Source organism: Eurosta solidaginis, chromosome 3 (genome assembly GCF_040869045.1).
Source record: "Eurosta solidaginis isolate ZX-2024a chromosome 3, ASM4086904v1, whole genome shotgun sequence".
In the NCBI taxonomy this organism is placed as follows: Eukaryota; Metazoa; Arthropoda; class Insecta; order Diptera; family Tephritidae; genus Eurosta; species Eurosta solidaginis.
The window spans coordinates 214,105,993-214,131,761 of NC_090321.1; the positions used below are offsets into that span (position 1 = coordinate 214,105,993).

The window sequence follows — 25,769 nt, forward strand, 5'->3', positions numbered from 1 at the left end:
CTGCGAATGGCATCTGCAAGTCAAATGAGTTTTCACTGCGAAGCTTTTCATAGCAGGAACATACTCGGAGTGGTTGTCAAACTTTTTTCCAATTGAAAAAACTTGTTTCCATATATTTGATGTTGCTTTGCCCGGGCTTGAGGCCATGATCTTCGGTGTGGTAGGTGGAGCACGCTACCACCACACTACGGCGACCGCCAGAGAATAAGCCTCAAAATGGCGCCTAAGGCGCTACATGGGCCCGGTCTCTTTGGCCGGGCAGCACAGAAATCAGCCAAAAAGGATTGTCATGGTTTGGCCAACACTTCGTGTGTTCAACTCTATTTCTGATGATGTTCGAAATCGACGAAAACATGTAGGTCTTGTCAATTTATAAGGAATCCCCAAAAGCAGCACGCCCCAAATTTGAAAAAAAAAACTTTCTGAGGTAAATAGCGCCAAGTTATTATTTTTTAATATTATTATTTACTAATTTCTGACGTTTGCCATTAGCCAACGAGGCAGCCAGTTTGGCCCATAGTGCAGCGGGCGGGGCTTCATATATGTGAGTTCATAGTCGTACAACAACAGTTTATATACAGTTAAGTACTACCACCATGGCGGGTAACAAAAAGAGCACAGTTAGGGAAAAGGTAGCCAATCAAAAGTCCGGGCTAGTACGTGATGTGTTTGGTTAGCGGTGGTGGTTAGGAACTTTTGTGTTTATTTGATTGGGAGCAACGACAAACAGTGAGCGTTTGCTAGTTTGTTGTCGACTTTTCAACGCTTCAAAGCCTCGTATTGTTTACGCGGTATATCGCGGTTGTGAAATCTCCAACGGATTCAAAAAAAGATTTCTAAAAATTTGTATTTATAAAGTGCTGGCGGGGATTAATTTAATGTGTACTTAAACTTTTAGCTTAAAGATTAAAACTAAAGTGCCAAGCCGTAAGATTTTAGCCTCACAAGATTTTTAAAAATTTATTAAATGGTGTTTTTAAAACATTAAATAATAAAAAAAAATTTCACCTCCATTGCCAAGGACGCCCGGTCCTCTGAAAATGGATACAGCTAATAAACTCACAAAATTTTCGACGCCATTTTCCATCGAAAGCTTGATCGCCAATCATCATCATCAGCAACAACAACAACAACAACATCAACAAGAACATAAGCATCAACAACAACAACAGCACGAGCACGATCACGCGAGAAACACTGAAATGTTAACTTCCAACGCAAACCGCGAACAAGAGGAATTCAGCGCCCGTGCTGTAGTCGCCACATCAGCCTTAGGTCTAACAAACTTTCCTTTCTACAATCCTTGGCTTCACGGATATCTCGCACAAAATCATGATCGGCTAACACAATTGATATCCAGTGGCAACTATCTAACACATTTTGCGACTAAAGTTGAACAGAATTTGAACTCAATGACATTGCCGCCGCCACTGCTAGCTCAATTAGCAGCAAAAGGTCTTCCACCATTACCGCCGCACCTACTGCAGCAGCAACAGCAACTGCCCATGCCATCCGGTGCTAATATTTGCGAAGACATAGACTCGAGTAATGGTGGGGATCATCCGCATATGCGCACGCTGCCGTCGGCGGCGGCGTTAGATTCTCAATTATCCGCGTGTTTTCTTTCCAATCCGTCGGATGTGAGTTATCGTGATAAGCTTTTGTTACGGTCTTTTGGTGGGCACGGGGAGCTTAGCGCTTCTGCTGCCAATTTAATGGCGTCACAGGCGCATTTTGCTAACAATTTAAGTGCCGATCAACTAAACTCAAATATCGATGCATCGAATGAGGATTATGTTCATAATTTAACGATTCATACGCGCTTACAAAACCGTGATATAAATGCGTCGGTGTTAAATGAGCTAAATATCAATAATGATTTGACAAATTCATTGTCGTCTACCTCCGGTTGTGCTAATACGAATAGTCGTGATTCGGTACGTTCGCATACGTCTGAACCCTTACTGGATGTCGGTGTAGACGATATGGATTTTGATTGCAGTGGAGATTCCTGTAGTGATATTAGTCTTACGATGTCACCAAAAAATTACAGTACTGATATGGATAAGAGTGGAGGTAGATACATTTATGGATTAACTTAGATATATGTATGTTAGGGTGGGTCGATTTGTATGGACGAAAATTAACCGATATCGCGCCATCGATTTTTCGATAGGATCTGGGCTCAGGAAAAAGTTCCACTACGCATACCCAAAAAAATAATTTTCGAGCCTGCAAAATTTCATTTTTTTTGAATTTTTTTCGATTTTGATTTTTAAGATCTTTTTCATGACCTATGTACTAAAAAAAATTTCATATGTATACCCTTTCCGACCCAAAAATGTCCGCTAAAAACGTTGACGATAACAGGTTTTTGAAAAAAAAAAATATTTTTTTTACATGAAAATTTTACAATAAAATGAACATTTTTTTAGTAGGTCATAAAAAAACCTTAAAAATCAAAGTCGAAAAAAAGTAAAAAAAAAAGAAATTTTGCAGGCTGGAAAATTATTATTTTTGGGTATGCGTAGTGGAACTGGTTTTCCTGAGCCCAGTCCTATCGAAAAATCGATGGCGTGATATCGGTTAAAAAATCGACCCAGTCCAATGTATGTAGAATTGATTTTTAAAAATGGTTAACATTTGGCACTAATAACTATCACATAAGTACCAGTTCAGAAGGTGAAAACAGTAGAGAATAATGTGACCCGGTCTATGAAAAGGTGGCTTATGACTCAAAAAAGAAATTGCGAGAAACAGCTGTTAAAGATAAACAATGCATTTCTTCAGTTTCTTGGTAGTTTTTCTTCTGCATTATGAACAGTCATGCCCAAAAGGTAAAGCACAAACCAGTTTCTGACCGATAATTTGCCTCCATTGCTAACGAAAAAAATGCTATCAAAAAAATCTGAGGATGCTTCACCAGCCAAAAAAGTGGCATCGAAGGAACCAAAGGCTTCATCGTCTTTCATTTGTGCTCTTTTTTCTCTACATTTTTAGTACACTTCTAAGCAAGTTAGGACTTTCTAGTTTTCACCACGTGAAAGAGCGTCTCAAAAACTATCGACCCCAGAGAAAAAGTGTAAAATTTTTTTTTTGAGTCATAAGCCACCTTTTCATAGACCGGGTCACATATGGTCTTGGTGCCTAAGCTTCGAAATAGATCTTGGGGCCACAATTGAGTCGAAGGGTTAGCGCTAGGGTGCATAAATGGCAGAACATACTATACACGTGTACGCCGATGGTTCTTAATTACCGGAAGGGGTCGGGTCTGCTGTTTACTGTGGCGATTCAGAAATAAGTAGATCTTATAGGCTTTCAGATAAATGCAGCGTCTTCCAGGTGGAAATAATTGCCGTGAAGAAAGCAGCAGGAGCTTTGGAGCAAGCGTGCTCAAGCTAAAGTCGCGTATATATTTATATATTGAGAGTCAGACGGCGATTAAGGCAATAACCTCACACAGTACTTCATCAAGAAGTGTTCTGAAATGGAAAGAAGTAATGGAAAAACTTTGTTCAGGCTGGACCATACATCCATACTGGGCTCCCGGTCATAATGGGATAGAAGGTAATGAAAAGGCCAATGAGTTGCCAAAGGAGGGTGCAGCACTGCTGAATCGACGGAAGACGTCACAATCCGTTTGGGAGAAATCAAAAGGCGACAGGACTTGTATATGCTCCATCAAGCAGAAAAGGCGTAGAGAGAAGTGCGGGCCTGCAAAATGTCTAATATCATGTGCAAATCGTGCTACATTAGACTCACAAAGCGACTCATATCTCTGAAGAGAGAAGACTCACGATAGGCATACTAATTGTACGCTGCCTTCTGGCGTCACATGCTTATATGTTTGGCTTCGTCAGCAACGGCAGATGTAGGTTGTGTGAGCTGCAGGAAAAAACCGTTGAGCATGTTCTGTGCTCATGCCTCGCGCTTGTCAGATCAAGGCTCCAGCTATAAAGGGCGGTAGAATTGCCAGATCTCGAAGCAGCAGTTACGCCAGGTCCTATAAAAATTCTAGTGTTTGCCAAGTGGAATGAGCTATTCTATAACATAAGTCATGTCACCTAATTGGGATTATTCCACTTGGTCTTTAAACAAATTCTGTTAACACTATGGACACATTTAGTTCATGTGAGGTCTTTATTGACAAGCCAGTTTAACCTAACCTAACCTCCTGCAACTTGCGTCGTGCTTGCTACAGATTTGGGATGTTTTATGCCGGCTTCGAAAGTGAACTAAGTGCAAGGCAGATGAATTTTAACTGCAAAGCTTTTCATGGCCAAAATACACACGGAGTGATTCCCAAAGTACTGCCGAGGGGCGACCTCGCTTAGAAAAGCTATTAATGTGTACACATTTTTGCTCACGGTATGGAAGAATCCTGAATATAGTGTATGTCATAGGTATGCTGTAGTAATACAGAATGTAAGCGTAAGAGTAGCATAATATGCGAACAATGTACGTGGTAGAGTTGATATGAGCGAAATCATACAGCAAATCAAGGCAGGCTAGCAAGGAAATTAAAGGAAAGCAAGAGAAAGGAAAGTAAGGGAAATGATATGAAATGAAATATGGCGAAAGGAAAGGAACATAGAGAAAGAGGGGAGAGGAAAGGAAAGGTTAGAAGTCAAAAGCGACGCCGCAATCAAAACCGAAAGGCGTGCAATCAAATTGTTATCGAAGTTTAACGGTGTGTTATCGATGACTTATTGGTTAGTTATCGAGGGGCTATAGACGAGTTATCAATTTATTATCGACGATTTATCGGTGTTGCATAGGTGTTGCCGTCTAGGTATCGATTTGTTATCAAAATATAAAAAGTTTACCTATTCGTTGTCGGAGAATTTGTTATCGAAAAGTTATCAAAAAATTTTAAATTTACTATCGAAAATTTATTGTTTGTTTTCAAAAAATAATCGATTTGTTATCGAAATGTGACCAAATTGTAATCGGCGTATTACTGATTTGTCATCGATTTATTATTGAAAAGATTATGATTACACAGCCCCACAGAAAAAAAGTGGGATGTTCAAAGGAGGAGACAGGTCAATTCTTATGGTCTTTTGGTCGCTGAACCCGAATCCGGTGTCAGAATTCAAAGGTAAGCTCTTGTCTTTTTTTTCTAACCTGAAGTTTTTTGAGGTTAGAAAAAAAAATAAGAGCTAACTTTTGAATTCTCACAACGAATTCGTGTTCAGCGACTAAAAATCCATAAGAATTGGCATGTCTCCTCCGTTGAACATCCCACTTTTTTTCTGTGGGGATGTGTTATTTATCAACACGTTATGCTTATATGGCGGCCACCGAGGTGTCTGCCTTGCAGACGCCGTTCGGAGTTGGCATAAATCAAGTAGGTACCGTCCCACCAATTTGTATGCAAAACTAAAAGGAGCACGAAACAAATTGAAAGAGAAGCTCGGCCTAAAATCTCTTGGAAGTTTATCGCACCTTACATTTTATTTTATTTTTTTTAAGGGTCTGTAGTCTTTGGGATACATATCACTGATCTTCCCCGCCTTTGGTAGCAAAACGGCACAAGTAGTTCTCCCATAGTTGGGTACATGATTCATGTATGCCTGTCGTAAGAGGCGACTAATACACCCAAATAATTGAAGGGGTTGTGTAACATCGTAATGCAAAGTAACATCGAAAATTAAGAAAAACGTGTTTTTATATTCGAATAAAATTTTTCTAAGTGGGGCGACTATGGCAAACACTCCTTGCAGATGCCGTTCGGAGTCGGCATAAAATATGTAGGTCCCGTCCCGCCAATTTGTACGGAAAATTAAAAAAGGAGCACGACGCAAATTGGAAGAGAAGCTCTGCTTAATATCTCTTCGGAGGTTATCGCGCCTTGCATTTTGTTTTTTTATGTTTACACATCGAACTTCACGAGTACTTGGTGCTCCTGCCTTTTTTATACCTTTCATGAAAATTAAATGGTATTGTAACGATTTTTGTGCAATTCCGCTTATTTGTATCCTTCTACTAACGTTCGTATCGCTAAATTGTTGAATAAATAATTCCAATATTCAATAATGCAAAATGGTCTTTATTAGAGTACTTCACAATAACACTTATACTTCGCAACCAATAGCGTGCTTAAATCAAACTGATTGCTCATACCTCAGCTGGTCCTGCTTTTATACTCTTCGGTTTTCTCGTCGGCATACTTCTAGGCGTTTCTCCTTCTAGAATTTACTACTTGTTTACCAGCTATAAACTACAGATGCACGTTTATAGCTTCTCATATGCGCGATGATTGCATACTTTTGTGAGCATTTCAGATATATCATATATGCATGTGTTTGTGCATATCTCTCCGCTTCTTGTACATACATATGTGTAGACATAATGATTGATTTGTTTATGTAGATACAAGGGACTGCTTAGTATCGACTTAGAGATGATAGTATGCCTTAGTGTTGCTAATATTCGTTACAGTATGTATATTAAGTTTGACACGAATCTCAAAATTTTAAGTCCTTAAAGGAGAAGAGATAGACCCAACCAATAGGTATACCGAAATGATCTGGATGACGATCTGAGTTGAGTTAGCCATGTCTGTTCGTTTGAATGCAAATTAGTCCCTCAATTTTTGAGTTATCTTGATGAAATTTGGTGAACAGGTATATCCGGCCGGATCGGACCACTATAGCATATATCACGAATACAACCGATTTTTCGAAAAAGAGAGGTCATTTATGCCTCATCTTAACAGCTAGAAAATTGAAATCTCACAAATGTTTAGACATAAGGCATACATTGTTGTCTGAAAAAATGTTTAAGATCAGCCATTTACATAATATATATCCCATAAAACCGATTGCTCAGATATTATGAATTTTTGATAATTCAACACATTATTGTTCAGCTCCCTTCATGAAAGGTATGAGGTCTTCGGCACAGCCTTGCAGACAGTCCCGTCCTTACTTGTTTCCAATTAAAAGCACTTTCCAAATTTTTAAGATTCATTTGCGTGTGACTTGAACTTCGGTGCGGCCGCTGAGTTCTAAGTCCTTATATTTTCTCTGAACTTTTTGTTAATAAATGATAGAAAAGATAAAAAAAAGCAAAATGCTTGGAGCGCATGCACCAGTTGGGGGTATTTCAGGTAGGACGGCAATTGCCTAAAAGTTTCGGAGCTATCTTGGAAACAAAAACAATTGCTGTTTTGTTGCATTTTCTGAAAGTGGCACCAGTGGAATTAAACTGACGTTTCATACTTCTCAGCTCCGAGAAGATTCATATGCTTACACCAACTGTCATAAGTGCCTAAAGGAAGCTAAGTGTCTATTCACCTAGAGCTCTACTCTTATCTTTGATCATAGTGTAGATAACAGTAATATCTGAACAGGATATTTTCAATTATTAAAAAAAATTCCAGGGAGGACTATTTTATTTCTAGTGTGTTTATTGTTCCTCACGCAGTTTGGCACCGCTCCATACACAATCAGATCGTTGACGTTGGACTTCAGTCACCCGCTAGTTAAAACTTTATGTGAGATATTGCTCTGATATTCTTACACTTACGTCTCTCTTTCCAAACAAGCATTAGTCTTTTCGTCCCGGGCCGCCTGGCACACACAAAAAATAGAGTCCAGTGTAAATACTTTTCGGAGGAATAGCAAAACTAATTTTGGTCTACTTTAAAATTTAGCACCAATATAGTGCAATGTGAAAAAGTTTGGTGTTATTGCACAGTATTACACTTTTCGGAGTCAATCAGTACTAATTTTTGAGCCCACCCTGTTGCTCGGAGTACTGGCAGATGTGAACACGTGGTGGTGTGTGTGAATGTCGTTGATTCAAGTCGCGGTCGAAGCAGCATACATTTTTTTATACCCAGCTGTACTTGTACACAGGGTATATGATTGGATAGCGGTTGGTAGTACAGGTATAAAGGAATCGAGATAGATATAGACTTCCATATAACAAAATCATCAGTATCGAAAAAAAATTGATTAATTCATGTCCGTTGCCCGTCCGTTAACACGATAACTTGAGCAAATATTGAGATTTTTTCACCAAATATGGTATACGGACCTATCTTGACGCAGTTTAATATTGAAAATGAGTGAAATCGGACGATAACAACGCCCACTTTTTCGTTATCGAAAATTTTGGAAAATGGAAAAAATTAGATAATTCAAAAACGAATACCGCAAAACTAACGAACGTTGGTAGGTGGATTGGTTTTATGACGATAGACATAAATTCTAAAAAAAAATGGAATATGGGTGTGGCAAAGCCGTTTAAGATACTACATTGAAATTTGGCAGAGACACTATCCTTGCCAAATAATATATGTAGATTAAGTGAAGATAATTAAAATCGGTTAAAAACCACGCCCACTTTTCCTAAAGGTCTTACCCAAACTAAGTTTGCAATAACTGCAACGGGCAGCCGCCCGCCGTGGTGTGATGGTAGCGTGCTCCGCCTACCACGACGGGGGTGCTGGGTTCAGCTCTCGGGAAAAGTAGCATCAAAAATTTAGAAACAATTTTTTTTAATTCGAAAAAAACGTTTTCTAATCGAGGTCGCCCCTCGAACATATTTTGCAAACACTCCCAGTGTATTCACCCACGAGAAGCTTCTCAGTGAAAATTCATCTGCCATGCAGAAGCTGTTCGGAGTCGGCATAAAAACATGTAAGTGCCGTCCCACCAACTTGGGAAAATTAAAATGAGCACGACACAAATTGTAAGAGAAGCTCGGCCTAAATCTCCTGGGAGGTAAATTGCATCAAGTATTTTTTTTATTATAAATATCTCGATTAGTATATGCCGTTACAATCTACCTTTACATTAACAAAGTTAATATACTCTGTGAGCTTTGCTTTTATATTATTATTATTGTGCCTCGATGCACTGCGATCTTTATTTAGATCTACTGTGCTTGACCGTTCAACCTATAACTGTATGTGGAGGCTTATTTAAGTACCTCTTCAGTCTTTTACTCCATATCAAGAAGGGAGTAAGAGCCACGCCACCTGTATCGGATAGATTTTAAAGTAGTGATATCGTATACTAGAGTGTCCCGTATAGTACCCAGTGAGAGTTCGTAGGACCTCGCTGCTACGATAAATGATTTTGGTTGATACTCTTTGCTGAGAGTATAAACAATTTGGTGTGCCTTTGTCCTGGGCATTCAATACAGTGTTATTTGAATTGCTTTGTTTCCCAGTTATCTATGGTTTCCCTAGTGTGTATCTCTGTGAGTTCACAGAAGGGCTCTGGAGCATAGAATGCTGCTAAAGCATTCTCATAAAACTTGTATATGAGTTTGGTCATTTTTGTTGTTTTTTTATATTTAATTTTTACGGTTATATATGTAAGTTTCAATTTTATTCGCCCTGAATATGAACACATTTTTTATTACAGTGCCGATTTGAGGGTGTGGAGGCCCTGGGCACGTTCAACACTTATTTTAAGAATCAACTGTTTCCACCAAAATGAAACCAAAAGCTCTTTTTGAGAAAACATTTTTTACGGCAGTCTAATGTACACATACGTACATACACATGTATTCCACAATATTCGCTCTTTGCTCATTTGCAGACGAGAATTGTTTAGCCAGATATGGTATGGCTAATTAATACTTAAATATGAAAATACTCGGCACATTTCCATTACATTTTCAGCTACGCAAACAATTATGATTTCACATAAATTTGCATAAAAGCATTTAAGACCCAGTGTTAGGCGTCAATCAAAATTTTCAACTCTTCTTTCAAAGCTACTCACTCGTGCAGTGAAAGGACGGACATACAGATGAATGGACGTTTCAAATTTAACTGACATTTTGACATTTGCAACGCTGCGGCTTCGAATAAGCGTAACAACTAAACAATAAAAAAAAAAAACACCAACAAAAAAAAACAGCGGAGAAAGTAAATTTATTATAGTTACTTCCTCTATAGTAGTTTCATTTGGTGTTCTTGCGTCAATTTCCACACAAAATTGGGGTAATTTCGCAATCCATTTTTGAGTAACTTCACGGAGAGCTAGAATTTTGAAACACTTGAAACCCGATGACAACTCAGCATGAGGGGAAAAAAGCTTTGCTAGGTGGGGCAGGGATCGTGAAAATTCTAAAAATTTGCATAGCTTAGAAATTTTGCTTGCGAGTGTTATAACCCGCAGAGCTAGATTCTTGAAACTAAAAATGTACTTCAGAACAAGATGACAGTGCGACATTAAGGAAACAACTTATTGCTAGGTGGTTGAGGGATCGTAAAAACTTAAAAAACCTTCCGTGCTTGGAAATTTTCATGACTTATGACTTCAATGACTTATTTTGTTTTGTTGATTTTCCGACAGAGTGGATAAATGATGTATACTGGAACGATTTTCCGTCATCCCTTGTCAAATTTGGTTCCGAGACAAACGGGTTTCGGCGTTGTGCCATCATCAGTGCCGATTTTCGTTCTTTATGTCATCCACGTATCTAGCATAAAATGACACGCCTAATATGGACTTCAGCTCCTGTATGTACTTTTCTTCCAGATTTTGCATGAACACTTCCATAAGAATGGCTAATGTGGGGCTTCCCATTCAAAGACCGTTTGTTTGTCTATATTTTGTATTGTTGAATTGAAAATAGTTTTGAAGTAAAGTGGTTCTCGAAAACATGGAAATATACAAACAGAAAATATTCGACGGTAGAATAATAAACGAACAGATAAACACAATTTCTGGTACAATATTCGAGCCCTTAAAACTTGTTTACAAGAAACAAAGCAATCACACAGGTACAACAGACAAACACACAACAACAAATAAACACAAAACGATTAACGCACCAGAACAACAATCCCACAAAGAAGATCAAACGACTAAAATTACGGACTTTTACCTGCCTCAGTCAGCTACACGAATCGATTGAACACACAGCACATACACAAGCATCAATTTTGACAATACCTGCTCATGTACCTACAAACTATAAATACAGGACAAACGACAACAACATATCAGAACGAAAATCGACACTGATGATGGCACAACGCTGAAACCAGTTTGTCTCGAAATAATCAAGGGATGACGGAAAATCGTTCCAGTATACAAGACATAATCTTGTCGAACTTTGATATTCAAAGTTTAACATAACCACTGTAAAAAATTTGTATGAGGAACAACAATATAAAGGTGGAGTGCAACTAATAGACTTTCGATATAATGCTGCTGCTGTTGTTGTTGTAGCGATAAGGACACTCCCCGAAGGCCTAGGGGTGTATTATCAATATTGATGGTCCTCTGCCGGATGCAGATTAGGTACGTTCCGGTAACAAGCACCATAAAGGTACCATCTTGGGAACGATTTGTATAACCACATGAAACCTTCCAGGCCATACCGCCCTCCCACCCCCTAGATCCATCAGAAACAGGATTCGCCACGGGTATATATGTTTGACAATTGGGTTGGAGAAGCTATATATTGCGCTGGCAACCCCTTGAGAGGGTTGCGCTACACAACCCCTTGAATCAATTTGGTATTTTAGTCGCCTCTTGCGACAGGCATACCTACCGAGGGTATATTCTAAGCCCCCTAACTCGCTGGGGGGAGATTTCGATATAATCTTTACCTTCATTTTGGCAATGTGCGCTCCACAATTTTTTTAAGTGGTTATGTTAAAATTTGAATAACAAAGTTTGGCAATCTTATGTCTTTGTTTAAAGAGATATTTTGCGTTTCTTTTGGTTCATTTATATAAAGGAAGTACCTAAAAATTTATATCTAATTTTCAAATCGTTCTGACGTCTGTTGCAGTTGTTGTTGCTATTGCTGTTTTGAATCCCCTTTACACAGCGCTGAATCTGCAATTTCTTCTCTCATATCTATGGTAGTAAATAATTGTATTCATATATTTGTACATACTGTAGCGATGTACATATGTACATACATAGTTAGTGATGGGTAGAGGGTAGGTGTAAGGATGGCTTATGTGGTGGGAGTCGTGCTTGCTGTAACGTAGTCACTGGGAGGCGTAACTAATCGTAAACTTGTGAAAAGTCGTTTGTTATGATATTTGTATAGCAATCATCATCATCGTTATCCCCATTCCACTAACATTGAATAAATAAATTATTCATAACTGATTGCTTGAATGCCGTTTAAAATATGAGCAAAGAGCAGTTAAATAGATACTACAGTGAAGCGAATTGCATAAGATGTGAATAATATTTTGCGATGTGAGAAATGTAATTTTGACTTCAAACTATGAACAGTTGTAAGTTGATAAAGATCTAGGAGTTCGCTCAAAAAAGTTTGGGACATCGTATGGTTTAATGTGAACTTTGGACTTCTCAGCTCGCTGGAAGAGTTGAATCACCCTACCGCCGTGCTTAAAAAAAGGTTTTGAGGAGTGACAGTCTTCTCCTTTTCTCGTTTTGTAAGAAATGTATGGTGGATGTTGTTGTTGTTGTTGTAGCAGTGCTTCGCCCCATCCAAAAGGTGCGACCGATCAAAAATTGTCATCAATATCCTCTAAGGGGAGTCCAAGGAAACTTGCTGTTTCAACAGGGGTGGACCATAAAGAAAGGGGTGTTAGACGCGTTGGTTGCACAATACAGTTAAAGAGATGGTTGGTGTCATGTGGGGACAAATTACAAGCACGACATATGTTTTGTATGTCGGGGTTGATTCTGGATAGGTAAGAGTTTAACCTGTTACAGTATCCAGATCGAAGTTGAGCTAGAATGACTCGCGTTTCCCTATGGAGACTGCGTTCCTCTTCTGCTAGTTTCGAGTATTGTTTTTTCAGTACAGGATTCACCGGGCAATTCCTGGCATAGAGGTCCGATGCCTGTTTGTGGAGTTCACTGAGGACCTGCTTGTGTTTTTTAGCTTCATGCGGCTGTGTTCTCAGGTGCCGTATTTCCTCATAATGCTTACGGAGATTACTACTTAAGTCCCTGGGCGTTGTTGGCTCATCAATCAGGTTTCTGGGTATGCAACAGAAACTGTTTGGTTACCATTTCATTTCTCTCCCTAATGGGGAGTATTCGCGCCTCATTATGTGGATGGTGTTCTGGGGACCTAAGAAGACAACCCGTGGGGGTTCTAAGGGCGGTAGTTTGGCAGGCTTGTAGCTTCTTCCAGTGAGTAGTCGTTAGGCTTGGCGACCATATCGGGGACGCGTAACATGCAATCGGCTGGCTAATTGATTTGCAAGTGGTAATGAGCGTTTCTTTATCTATACCCCAAGCACTGCCAGCAAGAGATTTGAGGATTTTATTGCGGCTTTGGATTTGCGGTACAATTGCGGCTGTATGCTCACCAAAATGTAGATCCTGATCAAACGTCACACCCAAGATTTTGGGGTGTAGGACAGTCGGTAGCGTAGTGCCATCGACGTGGATGTTCAAAATGGTCAACATTTGGGACGTCCATGTTGTATGATATGATATGATATGATATGAGTCTAATTAATTTTTTTGAAACTTGTGAAACAACTTTGAGTAACCATTACTTACGCATTTCATACAAATCCAACTTTCTAAGGTTAGGTTAGGTTGAGCTGGCCGGTCATGAAAATCTCACATATACACATATATATATATAAGTTCGTCCATAGGTCGCTAAATTGGTATAATGTCTCAATTCAAGCCGTCTTAGTGGTTTTAGAGACGGCGGGACACAAGGTCCATGGCAAAATGATTAATTGATGTTATGAGCACTATAAGCGGCCATGAGACCGATCGCACGATAGGGATTCAAGCGCAATACAAAGCTTTATAGCTTCAAAGCTTCCGCAACCCAATTGTCAACCTCACCTACGCAAGGGGAATCCTGTTACAAATATGAATGTATCATACACATATTTAGCAGGCGAGGCTCTGGCGACCCCAAGTTCCTCATGGAATTAGGGGTTGGAGAGGGCGGGATGGCCTAGAAGGTTTAATGTGGTCATATTAATCGTTTCCGAGATGGTCGGGCTAGTACCTTGATGGTGCTTTGTTATCGGAACGTACCGGATCTATATCCGGAAAAGGACCATCCACATCGATAACACTCCCCAAAGCTTTCGGGGTGTGTCTTTATCGTTAATACAACAACAACAACAGACCAATCGCGAGATTTTTTATTCCAAATTTTCTTTAAATTCTTATTATTTCAGAGAGGACCTCATTTGGTTAGTTTTTAATCCGATTTTTCACTAGAATGGGGAAAATGTAGGAAAAAGAGCGCCGTCTTCAAATTTTTGAAATTAAACAAATTTCTCCTTTTAATCGACTGACCAAAAATATAGTGAAAACAACAAACCGTGACTGTAGTTCAACAGTTCTTACCATTTTAATACGTGAAGCAAAATTATTGACCGTATGGCCACGTGAAAAAAAATTGAAACTGATTGACTTCACCATATGCGCTAATGTATTAAATCTGCGGGGTAATATGAATAACTTGAAAATTTCAGATTTTTCAGTTAGCTCCGTATTAATCCAGGTGTGCGATATGGTGAGATTTAGTGTCAGCTCAGTGCTTGCTTGGCTTGTATGAAGTCCAGCTATCCATGTGCAGAGAAAAGGTTGTTAGGGAGGAAGTCTAAACCAGTCAGAATGATGGAGTATCTGTGATTTATAACTTTGCTGCATATTTGCTAAATTTGAAGAAAACTAATTATTTTCCTGCCCAAAAATATCCCATAACAACTTTAAGATTCCGTAAACGCCTTCCTACAGGGAATGGTGAGCTCTTTGCCGCAGTAGTGTACTTTTCAATTTCCTTAGAAGATCACCCCAGAGTTCGCACGGAATTGTATATCCATTTTGGTGTCTCCCCTGCTCAACTCGTTGTTATCCTTATTCTCTTTGGGTTCGACAACTATTTGACTTTAATGCGTCTTAAGATTAGCTGGCTGTAGATTCGTTATGTTTGTTGTTGGAACTTTGCTGTACTGTGTAATTATGACCGCAAGCTTATACTTCCTTTGGGAAGAGGATGCAATAACCACGAAAATGACGTAATTATCTGACTTCGCCTCAGGTGATTGAGAGGCTAAAACATTATCGCTTTCGAGGTTTAAAAAAAAATTCTTCCATCGGTAATCTAAATAATACTAGAGCGTATTGGATTTATATCCGATAAAAGATTGCCACATATTCGATACACTCCACTAAAGTTGCGGGCGGTTTTTGCAGTTAGAACAACAAAAATAACAATTTCACTCACAGTGCCAGTTCTTTTTATCATCTTAAAGCCGTCAAGTCAGATTTTAAGTTCTCTATAACTGTCTAAGCTCACTTACTAGGTAATGTATATCAAGAATTCAAAAAGCTCCAGGGGGTTAGAATATACCCGCGGTAGGTATTCCTGTCGTAAGAGGCGACTAAAATACCGGATTCAAGGGGTTTGTGTAGCGCAGCCCTAGAAGGTCGCATGTGGTCATAACAAATCGTTCCCGAGATGGTCGGGCTTGGTACTAAAACGTACCGGATCTGCATCCGGCAAAGGACCATCAACTCGACAACACTCCCCAAGGCCTCGCTCACAACAACAAGATTTCAAAACGTGATGCATATCTGCCGTCAGTTAAGTCGACGCTTTTCCATACAGATAGGATTATCGGAATAGATGGCAATGAAAAAGCGGATGGCATTTAGGATTTTCTGAGGGGAGTTCCAAAGGCGTACTTTTTTCAAATATTTCAGAAGACTTTCTTCTCCTTCCGTTAGTCTACGTTCGTAGCTTTTTCAATTACCCTTAGGAAATGAACACACCGCACATTCTCAACAGAACTTCTTGCTGACTCTTCTGGTTGGCTGGGTTGTAGTCACCAAATTATTATCCAAGATAATTTTCGGTCAACTGAAGCATTTACCCACTCTAATCACAATTCTATGCATTGAGCTCATTATGATCTTCATCATCACTAACCATTTGAACTTAAATTAACTTCACTCAAGCATGCAAGTGTTAAGAAATATTATAATCTCGTGTCAGCTACGTCTTACTTACTTAAGACTCAACTTCTTACGTTTATGACTTCATTTGTAAAGAAAGATTCTTTTAATTCAATTTACCGAATTCTCATGTATGAGCAATTTTAAAATAATTGTTGATACATAATTTCGTAGAATTAAATATTTTTCGCTTTGTTTGCAAGGATTTCACGCTTAAGTGCACCGAGAAGTTCGGCTAACGATGACGATGATGTGCGGAAAGGGCGAAAGTGTGGAGCTGTGAGGGTGGCGTTGTTGTAGTGTCGGCAAGTGGGTGTCATATTTCAAATGTCCGCAACGAATTCAACTGAAATCGATGCGGCAACCGACATTTGTATCAAAACGACTGACATTTTTGGCTGTCGAGTTGGCGTTGGTGTTGATGTTGTCTTTATTGCTGTCATAACGTTTGCCACAAGCTTTGACACACCCCATTAACCTTTTACGTTCAAGATGTTCATTTGCTGTAGCTCATGGGTTAGTAGTGTTGTTGTCCATAATGAAATTATGAGTGGATATTATGGGCGGTACAATCGTCCGGTTGTTTATGGATTCTCGACAAGCTTCAATAAAATTTTGGTATGCTATAGTAAGGGTAATTCATTTTTTGTGTGACAGCACAGATTACTTAACTGCGCTTAATTTAATTCATATAAAATTTATATTTGATGTGGTTTTGGGACATGAGGCAAAGGAATGGGGGATGCAGTTTTAACTTCCGTTTTGAGAAATGTCAAGGCGGCGCAAGTAAATGCGTCCCGGCGATTAGTTGCGCGCTTGCGATTTTTGCTTTCGAGATTCCAGTACCTAGCTATACTTCTCAATGCTGCATCTATTAAATACTGTGGCGAATGTTGACATCACTAGGCTGTTAGTAAATAATGACGCAACAACAAAAACATTAAAGCAAGCCACACTAGTGTACATGAACACTTCAATAATCATGTATAAACATACATGGAAGGCGACGAGAAGTACATGCACACACATAACCAGCAGCTCGAAGTGAAGAGGTATCTCACACACACACACATGTAGTCATGAGCCGAAGTTCTTACTCACACATACACACGCATGTAACTAATTACCAAGCAGGAGATATAAGCGTTCTAGAAGGTGAAACGTCTAGATCTTTGGAGAAATATGCGGACGAGGCAACAGAGAGTATAATAGCAGCGCAAGCTGAGTAATAACTAATTTTTAGTTTTGATTTAAGCACGCTATTAGTTGTGAAGTATAATTTTGAAGTACTACTCCCAAAGTAATCTAAATAAAGTTCAGTTTGCAATACTGGATATTGGAGTGATTTATTCAACAGTTTAGTTATACGAACGTTAGCAGAAGGTTTTAAATAAGCGGAATTTCTCTAAATTCGTTACCATACTTTGGTCCAGACGACATCGATCCACTTGGAGAAAAAGTTTTGTTCTTGACCTTCAACATTCACAGTGAAGCCAGTTGTTCGATAATATATGTCTCGTTTGGGAATTTAATCTTTCGCCCACCTGCGTGTTCGTTTTCCCTAGTGCAGCTTGTCTATTTATGCGGGTGATTCGATCCTTGATAACTAGAACCTTATCTGATTCGGTACGTAGCTTAATAAGCATTGCTCTCGTTTGAGTTTTTGATTGAAGGATAAGTTGTACCAAAAAGCAAAGGAGGAAATATTTGTTTTTTTGGCCCATGAGATCTTCATGGAGCAGTCCTTACCAGGCTTACTTTTAGAACGAGGACTTGAAGCCTAAACATTCACACACCGCCTAGCTTCTCAATGAACTTTTTCGGTAGGAAGGTATACGACACTTGCTTGGGTATCTGAAAGGTACTGGAAAAAGATCGAATAACTGAAAGCTTGGATTGGTTGGTTTATGGTTACAGTGATTTTCTTAAGCCAGTATTGCCTTTATGTGTTTTCTGCCTAAGAAAGTCTTCTTTATTAAGGTTAGGCTAGGTTGAAAACTTCCCAGAATTTCGCCTGCAGGGTAGATATAGCTATAAAAGCCAGTATTTTTTATTCCTTTCAGTTTTTCCATCTCAATAAAATACAATCTATAATATAAAAATAAGTCGGATTTTCCTTCCTGACGCTATAACTCCAGAACGCACCAACCGATTTCCACGGTTTTGCATTCACTGGAAAGGTCTCGGGCTCCGTATAGCAAAAAAAATTCAGGATCGACGCACAGGGTCTCGAGATATAGGCCAAAACGTGGACACGGGTACCCCTAGAATGTGTTTATAGAATATGGATATCAAATGAAAGCTGTTGATGAGTGCTTTAGTAGAGGGTAATTTTCATACTCCTGGGTGACTAGGGTCTCGAGATATAGGCCAAAACGTGGACCCGGGTACCCCTAGAATGTGGATAACAAATGAAAGCTGTTGATGAGTTCTTTAGTAGAGGGTAATTTTCATACCCCTGGGTGACTAGGGTCTCGAGATATAGGCCAAACCGGGGGCCCGTGAACGCCTAGATAGTGTTCTTACATTATGGGTATCGAATTGAAGCTGTTGATGAGTGCTTTAGTACAGGGTAGTTTTCATACCTATTGGTGACTAGGGTCTCGAGATATAGGCAAAAAAATGGACACGGATACCCCTAGAATGTGTGTGTATTATGGATATCAAATGAAAGCTGTTGCTGAGAGCTTTAAAGTAATTTTCGTTGTGATATTCGATTTAGTCGCATCGACCTGGCAAAACTGATAAATATGCATGCAAAGCCAAAATAAAGACATGAATTAATAGCTGTGTTTTTTTTTTCAGAGGGTTGTGTCTCCGCTTTTCGGTACACCCTGTGCTATTTGTTTAACCACTGCCGCTAGATGGGTCTCCTAAGCATTATCTAAACGAAGATAGGAGTTTTTTTCACGCACAAACGAAACGTATATGCGTGTAAAAAAACACGGCAATAATACCCACATACCTATTTACATACATTTGTCCTATTCGATTTGCCTGAAATTTGGTATATAAATTTGCCTATATTAATATTTACGATGCTTTTTTCCGGGAAGTAGACCAGAGACGGACTGGGACTGGGACTAGGATTAGGACTAGGACTGAGACTCGGAGTGGGACTGGGACTGAGACTCGGAATGGGACTGGAACAAAATACATACCACCCTCTGGGGCTGGCAATAAGATATGAAGAAGAATGAGAAAAACTAGAGAGAAGAGAAAAGAGAGAAGGAGACTGAGAAAGAGATAGAATGAGATGAAGATAGATGAATCGAAAAATACGGAGGAAGGAGTGAATGCAAAGTTTAGGAAAAAGTGTAGAGGGGCGAGGGCAGAGTTAGACGAAAAAAGCTTATTAAAATGTATGCAGATAGACCAAATTTAGGGCAGAACAACGTCTACCGGGTCTGCTAGTAATTTAATAAAAGAAATTATTGTCCAATACGTCCCAATCTCTTTAAATTTTACGAATGTAAAAAGTTTGAAAATAATTTGTTTGTGAAATTTCAGGCTATACACATTCTGATAGCGAAGACTGTACAGACGATGAAGCGGCGAGTGGGCAAAATGACTCAAATAAAGACTCTACGAGTAGCTGTGGTGGTGGGAATTCTAAGTCACGTCGAAGACGAACCGCCTTCACCTCCGAGCAACTACTGGAACTAGAAAGAGAATTTCATGCGAAGAAATATTTAAGTCTCACGGAGAGAAGCCAGATAGCAACAAGCCTTAAACTTAGTGAAGTACAGGTAAGCAGGGTTTAAAAATATACACTTTAGTAGATTTTCAACCAAAAGCTAAACTGGCTCTCCAGGACCATCTAGCCATATCATCTGCAGCCGCAAACTCCGCATAATAGACGCTGCAGTGATCGGTCAGATGAAATGTAAAGCTTACACGAAAGCTCCTACCAGAATATTGAAAGTAAATATGTGTAAGGCGCAATAGCCTCCGAAGAGAATTTAGACCGAGCTTCTCTTCAAACTTGCGTCGTGCTCTTTTTAATTTTTCCTACAAATTGGCGCAACAAGACCTACTCGTTTTATGCCGAGTCTGAACGGCATCTGCAAGGGAGGTGAGTTTTCACCGAGAGCCATGGCAGAAATACATTCGAAGTGCTTACCAAACACTGCCGAGGGGCGACCCTGCTTAGACAATTTTTTTTCTAATTGAAAAACTTTTTTTCTAAAATTTTGATGTTGCTTTGTCCGGGGCGTGAACCCAGCAGCTTCGGTGTGATAGGCGGAGTACGCTACCATCACACCACGGCGGCCGCAATATCGTCAGCCAATATATCACCCTTGGTGAGAGGCCAAAGTAGTTGAAAATTTCCCCCATTAAGACTGGTATAATTTCAGGAGTCTTGTATCTCTACGTAAACAGAACCAACTCCATTTTGGTAGAGTTGAAAGCTAATTATACCGTATGATTTAGACCAGATGGTCACGGCAACAAGGTACCCCAGTAGTACGCCGGCGATGTACTACCCTGACAGGGATTTCCAGCTCATGAGCATAAGCCACCACTTGTCAGCCCCTACCCTCAACGCCCTGAAGAAGAATATTCAAAATTACAAGCCAAAGCAGGGGAGACAGATTAACCCTGTAGCATACTCTGGCTAACCTTTCAAGTCGTCGCTTCCGCCTCAGCAGTAAGTTGAGGATTCGAATGCCATTTGAATGATTCGATGCCAAAAAAGTAGCCCAGGATAATTTTGTTTTGCCCTCGATTGACTGCTCTTTAAGTTTGATAATCGAATGAAGGCTCATTTCCTTAGAATATCCATTAAAATAAGCATGTTGAATTTTTAATTATTAATGATGGTGTCCACAAAAATAGTCGCTGAAGGTATATGGTAGGGTTTTAAAATGTGAGCAGTCCTTTTTCGGATATAAATCCGTTACTTTCCGATATGCTACGGAAACGATTTTTTGAACTTTGAAGATTTTAGTCGCATACCATACAGCAGGAATATTCCAAGCCCATTAACTCTTTGTGGTGGGTAAGTCAGGCGTTCCAGTGTTTTGAAAAGAAACTTACACAGGCTGATTGATCTAAAGTCTTTGCAAGAGCTTTTCCACGCATTTTGAATGAAGGTGACTTTGACCATATTTCAAATCTGGAGAACATAGTCCACCCTCGGAAACTTAACGTTAATGACAATCAGCCAGTTTTCAAAAGAAACGTTCACAAATTGATTGCTCTAAAATCTTTGCACATTACGGATCTATTACAGCCTTCCACGTTTTCGTAAAAGCTTACTTAGGAGTCCTAGTTGGCTCTACTCTCCGAGACCGAGAGTTGTTTATATTTAGGTTACTACTACGTCTTTAAAACTAAATGAATTTTATGCAGTAACATCATTTCTCTCCTCCATTAATTTTTAGGTAAAAATCTGGTTTCAAAATCGTCGCGCCAAATGGAAACGCGTCAAAGCTGGTCTCACATCGCACGGTCTCGGTCGTGGTACGGGCGGTGGCGGCACCAAAATCGTTGTACCTATACCGGTGCATGTCAATCGTTTTGCTGTACGCTCACAACACCAACAATTAGAGAAAATGTGCCTAAGTGGTCCAAAACCTGATCTGCGTAAGAAAATGCCCACCGAATTAAGTGGCTTCGAGAAGTTCAATGCTACCAATGGCGTCATAACGGGTTTAAATAATGGTAGTGTTGCTGCTGCCGCGGGTATTTTAAGTGCAACAGCGACACCGGCAGCTTTAATGGCGGCTGCGAATATGGCGGCGGCAGCTAATACAGGCACGGGCACTTTGACTTTGGCGCGTAGTATTTATTGAAATAAAAATGTTGTTTTTTTTTAGAGTTACTCAGCAAAATGTTGGCGAAATATTAAAGAAATTTCACAAATTGAGATTTAAACTAAATGACTAAACTTAAAGATAATTAATTGCTTTATTTTTCAAGTTTCATTTGTTTATGTTTACCATAGTTTTATTCAAGTATGTTTTGAATTGATTAGGATAGTAAAAAAATGTAAATTTAAAATAAAAAAAATAAACACAATCAAATTGAATAAGAAAAATAAAAGATTAAAAAAAAAATTTATGAATTTCATTTTTTATCTAGAAGAAACCGAAAAAGCTGTGGGTAATAGAGTTGGAAAACAGTGACAGAAAGATTGAAGTAAATCGCAGCGACAGCTTCGAAGAGATTCCGCTGTCTGGTTGGCTGTGGCAGCGCCTGTGTCTTGTTGCCAATCACGCTTACCAATAATGGCAATCACGCAAACAATTAGCTGAATAAACCAACAAATCGGTGCTATACCAATCAAGTTATGGACGGATGGTACGAATCCAGGTAAATGCTGCTCTAACGAAAGCTGTGCCTACGAGCATAATTGTAAACTGGGATTTAAATCCTATAGCTCGTTTATCAATATTCAGTCACAGTCACGGAAGAAAATCGCTGCAGCCTAGAAGTAACAGTCACAAACAGGGCCGGATTAAACCTCAACGGGGCCCTAAGGGGCCCTTTTTTCACGTCCGTTGCGTTGTTTTTTCGATTAAACTTAAAACTTATATCTTTCATAAAAATTTTATTGTCACAATGTAATAATATCAATAAAATTACTATCTACAATTTTATCATCAATATCGATTTTGTTCAATAAATCTGACTCAATGCAAATTATACTTAACATCTCGAGTCGCTCTTGTCGCGTTGTAGCTCTTTCGGCAATTTTGATTCTTTTTAATTGCGCGAAGGATCGTTCAGCAGAACAATTTGTAATCATTAATATTGAAAAAATCCGAACAGCTATTTCTGTATTAGGAAATACATCGGCTAATTGATCTTCCATTATATAATTATTATATCTTATACAAATGAATATGAGTTTTTTGTGCATCAGTGTATCTGGAGTTACACGTAACTTTGGAATTGTTTCATTTCAATGAAAAATTCTTCCAAATCTCTAGAATAAAAAAAAAAAAATAAATGTAAGGCGCGATAACCTCCGAAGAGATCTAAGGCCGAGCTTCTCTTCCAATTTGCGTCATGGTCCTATTGATTTTTCCTACAAATCGGCCAGACGGGACCTACATGTTTTATATGCCGACTCCGAACGGCATCTGCAAGGCAGATGAGTTTTCACTGAGAGCTTTTCATGGCAAAAATACACCCGGAGCGCTTGCCAAACACTGCCGAGCGGCGACCCCGCTTAGAAAAATTTTCTTCCAATTGAAAAACCTTATTTCTAAAATTTTGATGTTGCTTTGCCCGGGGTGTGAACCCAGGGCATACGGTGTGGTAGGCGGAGCACGCTACCATCACACCACGGTGGCCGGAATAAAAAATAACTAAGTTATTTATAACTTCGTGGAGGTCTCCATCACTTGGAGAAAAGTTGATGAGAAATGCAATTTTCTCTGAAACTTCCATATACTTTCACTGTGAAGATTGTCGATGATTTCGAGGAAACCTTTTGCCCTAAAACCATCGCGAGGCGAAAATTCTACCTCTGCAGCATTTCCGTCATTAGGTTGTTTTTTTCTATAACGAGTACGTTTTACGATTTCTGTATAACCAACACCAGTTAATAACTGTTTTGTTTTTTTCCTCGAAATCATTGAACTTTTCACGGAATGAAACTAAACTCTTTTCTAACGATCCGTACAAAAAAGCACACGTTTGCAAATCTGCTTTTTAACTTTGCAATGATTTACTCATATCAGTCAAAATAGAGTTGAAGACTTCTACACCCTCTGTTCCAAAAATAACCGAAATTTTTCAAAATAAAAACAACCAGTGTACATTTTGAGATAATTCTTTTTTATTATTCAATATAATCTCCTTTCACTTCGATATACTTCTTTGCACGCTAATACAATTTGTCAAATGAGTCAGAAATGTCCTTTTTAGTAACCTTGTCTAGTTCGTCGGTCGTCGCCTTTTGAATGCGGTCAATTGAGTTTTATTTATTTGAGTAAAAATTGTTTTCAGTTCTGATTATATTTTCCTTTCACTCTCTAGAATTTTATGTTTGTAAGAAAATTTTAGAAGTCTTTTTCATTTTTCGGGTGGCCCCCTAAAATCGGGGGCCCAGGCAACTGCCCATTCTGCCAACTTGTTAATGCGGCCCTGGTCACAAATAACAATGTTCCTCAAAACAACGCGGGCTCTATTTACTACACCACGCCATCATCTTTTCTTGGAATATAGTAACATGAGGCGATAAATCAGGTCTACAGAAGCTGTGATATGCTACAGAAGAATTTGATATAATTATCAAGAAAACGGTATTTTGGAGGCTCCTAGGCGATTAAATATGAATTCTGAATACCTCTGTATAGATGTAGTTGGTCAGTGTCGAGTTTTTTTTTTTTTTTTTGTGTCACAACGAGGCTAATGATAAGTGAAACCAATTATAGTGCTGCATACTTTCTACGACCGTTTGCTTATATTCATATCAACAGCGATACTCACATTTAGTAATCTAATATACTAGACATAATCTAATTAGTAATCTAGTATACTAGACCTAACCAATGGTGAGCTCAAAGCGGAGTGTGGATGAGCTAGTCCTAACTATAGGAGGTTATCAAATAAAGCGAAAGCCTTTCTTGAAATATTTAGGAGTGTGCTTGTAATTCTCAACTGGTTAGTGAAATATTCTAAAGACATAGTTTAAACTTTTTTATCCCAAAGCGGGGTTTTTCAAAGCAAAACAAGTTAGGTGAAAATGTTTGAGTTCCCAGGTATCCCTATAGCAATATCATGTCGAATCATGCATTCTTTTTATTTTTCGAAATTTTTCCATAAAAGTCCACATAATATAAAATCTGTATTTTTATTTTTTGAGTCCGATACAACAGGTTAAACTCGGAGTTTTAAAAATAAAAGTCCGAAAATAAAAGTTAAATCCGGACTTTTATTTTTTAAGGCCAAAATAAAAGTCCGGCTTGATAACCAAAATTTAAAATTTAAAAAATTTAAAATGTAAAGTTTAGTAGTATTGTTTTGATAAGCTTGTTATCTAGCATATTTTATTTATTTATTTATATACAAGCATACATATTTATTTATATTTTAATTCATATATTTACTTATTTTTTCCATATCGGTTACATGTATTTAAATATTCTGACTTATTTTACGTTATAATGAATTTTTGTAATATGATTCCCTTTAGTCATTATGAATTATGTTTGTTGTACTACAAAAGACAATTTGTCTTACTGTACTAATGCATATTCTCTTAATAAATGAAATGAAATAACAAAGAAACGGCTTATCCGAACATTACATACTCAGCTGAGAGCTTTGGAGACCAAATAAGGGAAAATAACCATGTAGGAAAATGAACCTGGGGTAACCCTGGAATGTGTTTGTATGACATTGGTATCAAATGGAAGGTGTTAATGAGTATTTTAAAAGGGAATGGGCCTTAGTTCTATAGGTGTACGCCTTTTCGAGATATCGCCATAAAGGTGGACCAGGGGTGACTCTATAATGTGTTTGTACGATATGGGCGTTTTCGAGATATCGAACAAAATGTGGACCAGGGTGACCCAGAACACCATCTGTCGGGTACCGCACATTTATTTATAAATGTAATACCACAAACAGTATTCCTGCCATGATTCCAAGGGCTTTCGATTCCGCCCTGCAGAATTTTTTCATTTTCTTCTACTTAATATGGTAGCTGTCACACCCATTTTACAAAGTTTTTTCCAAAGTTATATTTTGCGTAAAAAAGCTAATCCAATCACCATGTTTCATCCCTTTTTTCGTATTTGGTATAGAATTATGGCACTTTTTTCATTTTTCGAAATTTTCGATATCGAAAAAGTGGGCGTGGTCATAGCCGGATTTCTCCCATTTTTAATACCAAGATAAAGT

The 25,769-nt window shown here is 38.7% G+C and overlaps 1 protein-coding gene across 1 annotated transcript; it reads left to right on the plus strand.

The window, feature by feature from the left end:
• The first annotated feature begins 758 nt into the window (after positions 1–758).
• Positions 759–21,942, plus strand: unpg (unplugged). The gene is made up of 3 exons (XM_067778004.1): positions 759–2,076; positions 19,419–19,657; positions 21,296–21,942. The coding sequence occupies exons 1-3, from the start codon at positions 1,041–1,043 to the stop codon at positions 21,704–21,706; spliced, it is 1,686 nt and encodes a 561-aa protein (XP_067634105.1). The 5' UTR covers positions 759–1,040; the 3' UTR covers positions 21,707–21,942.
• Positions 21,943–25,769: the final 3,827 nt, after the last annotated feature.

Coding starts and splice junctions, on each gene's coding strand:
- unpg (XM_067778004.1), top strand. CDS start 1,041: ATGGATACAGCTAATAAACTCACAAAATTTTCGACGCCATTTTCCATC. Junction 2,077..19,418: donor TGATATGGATAAGAGTGGAG/GTAGATACATTT, acceptor GTGAAATTTCAG/GCTATACACATTCTGATAGC. Junction 19,658..21,295: donor TTAAACTTAGTGAAGTACAG/GTAAGCAGGGTT, acceptor ATTAATTTTTAG/GTAAAAATCTGGTTTCAAAA.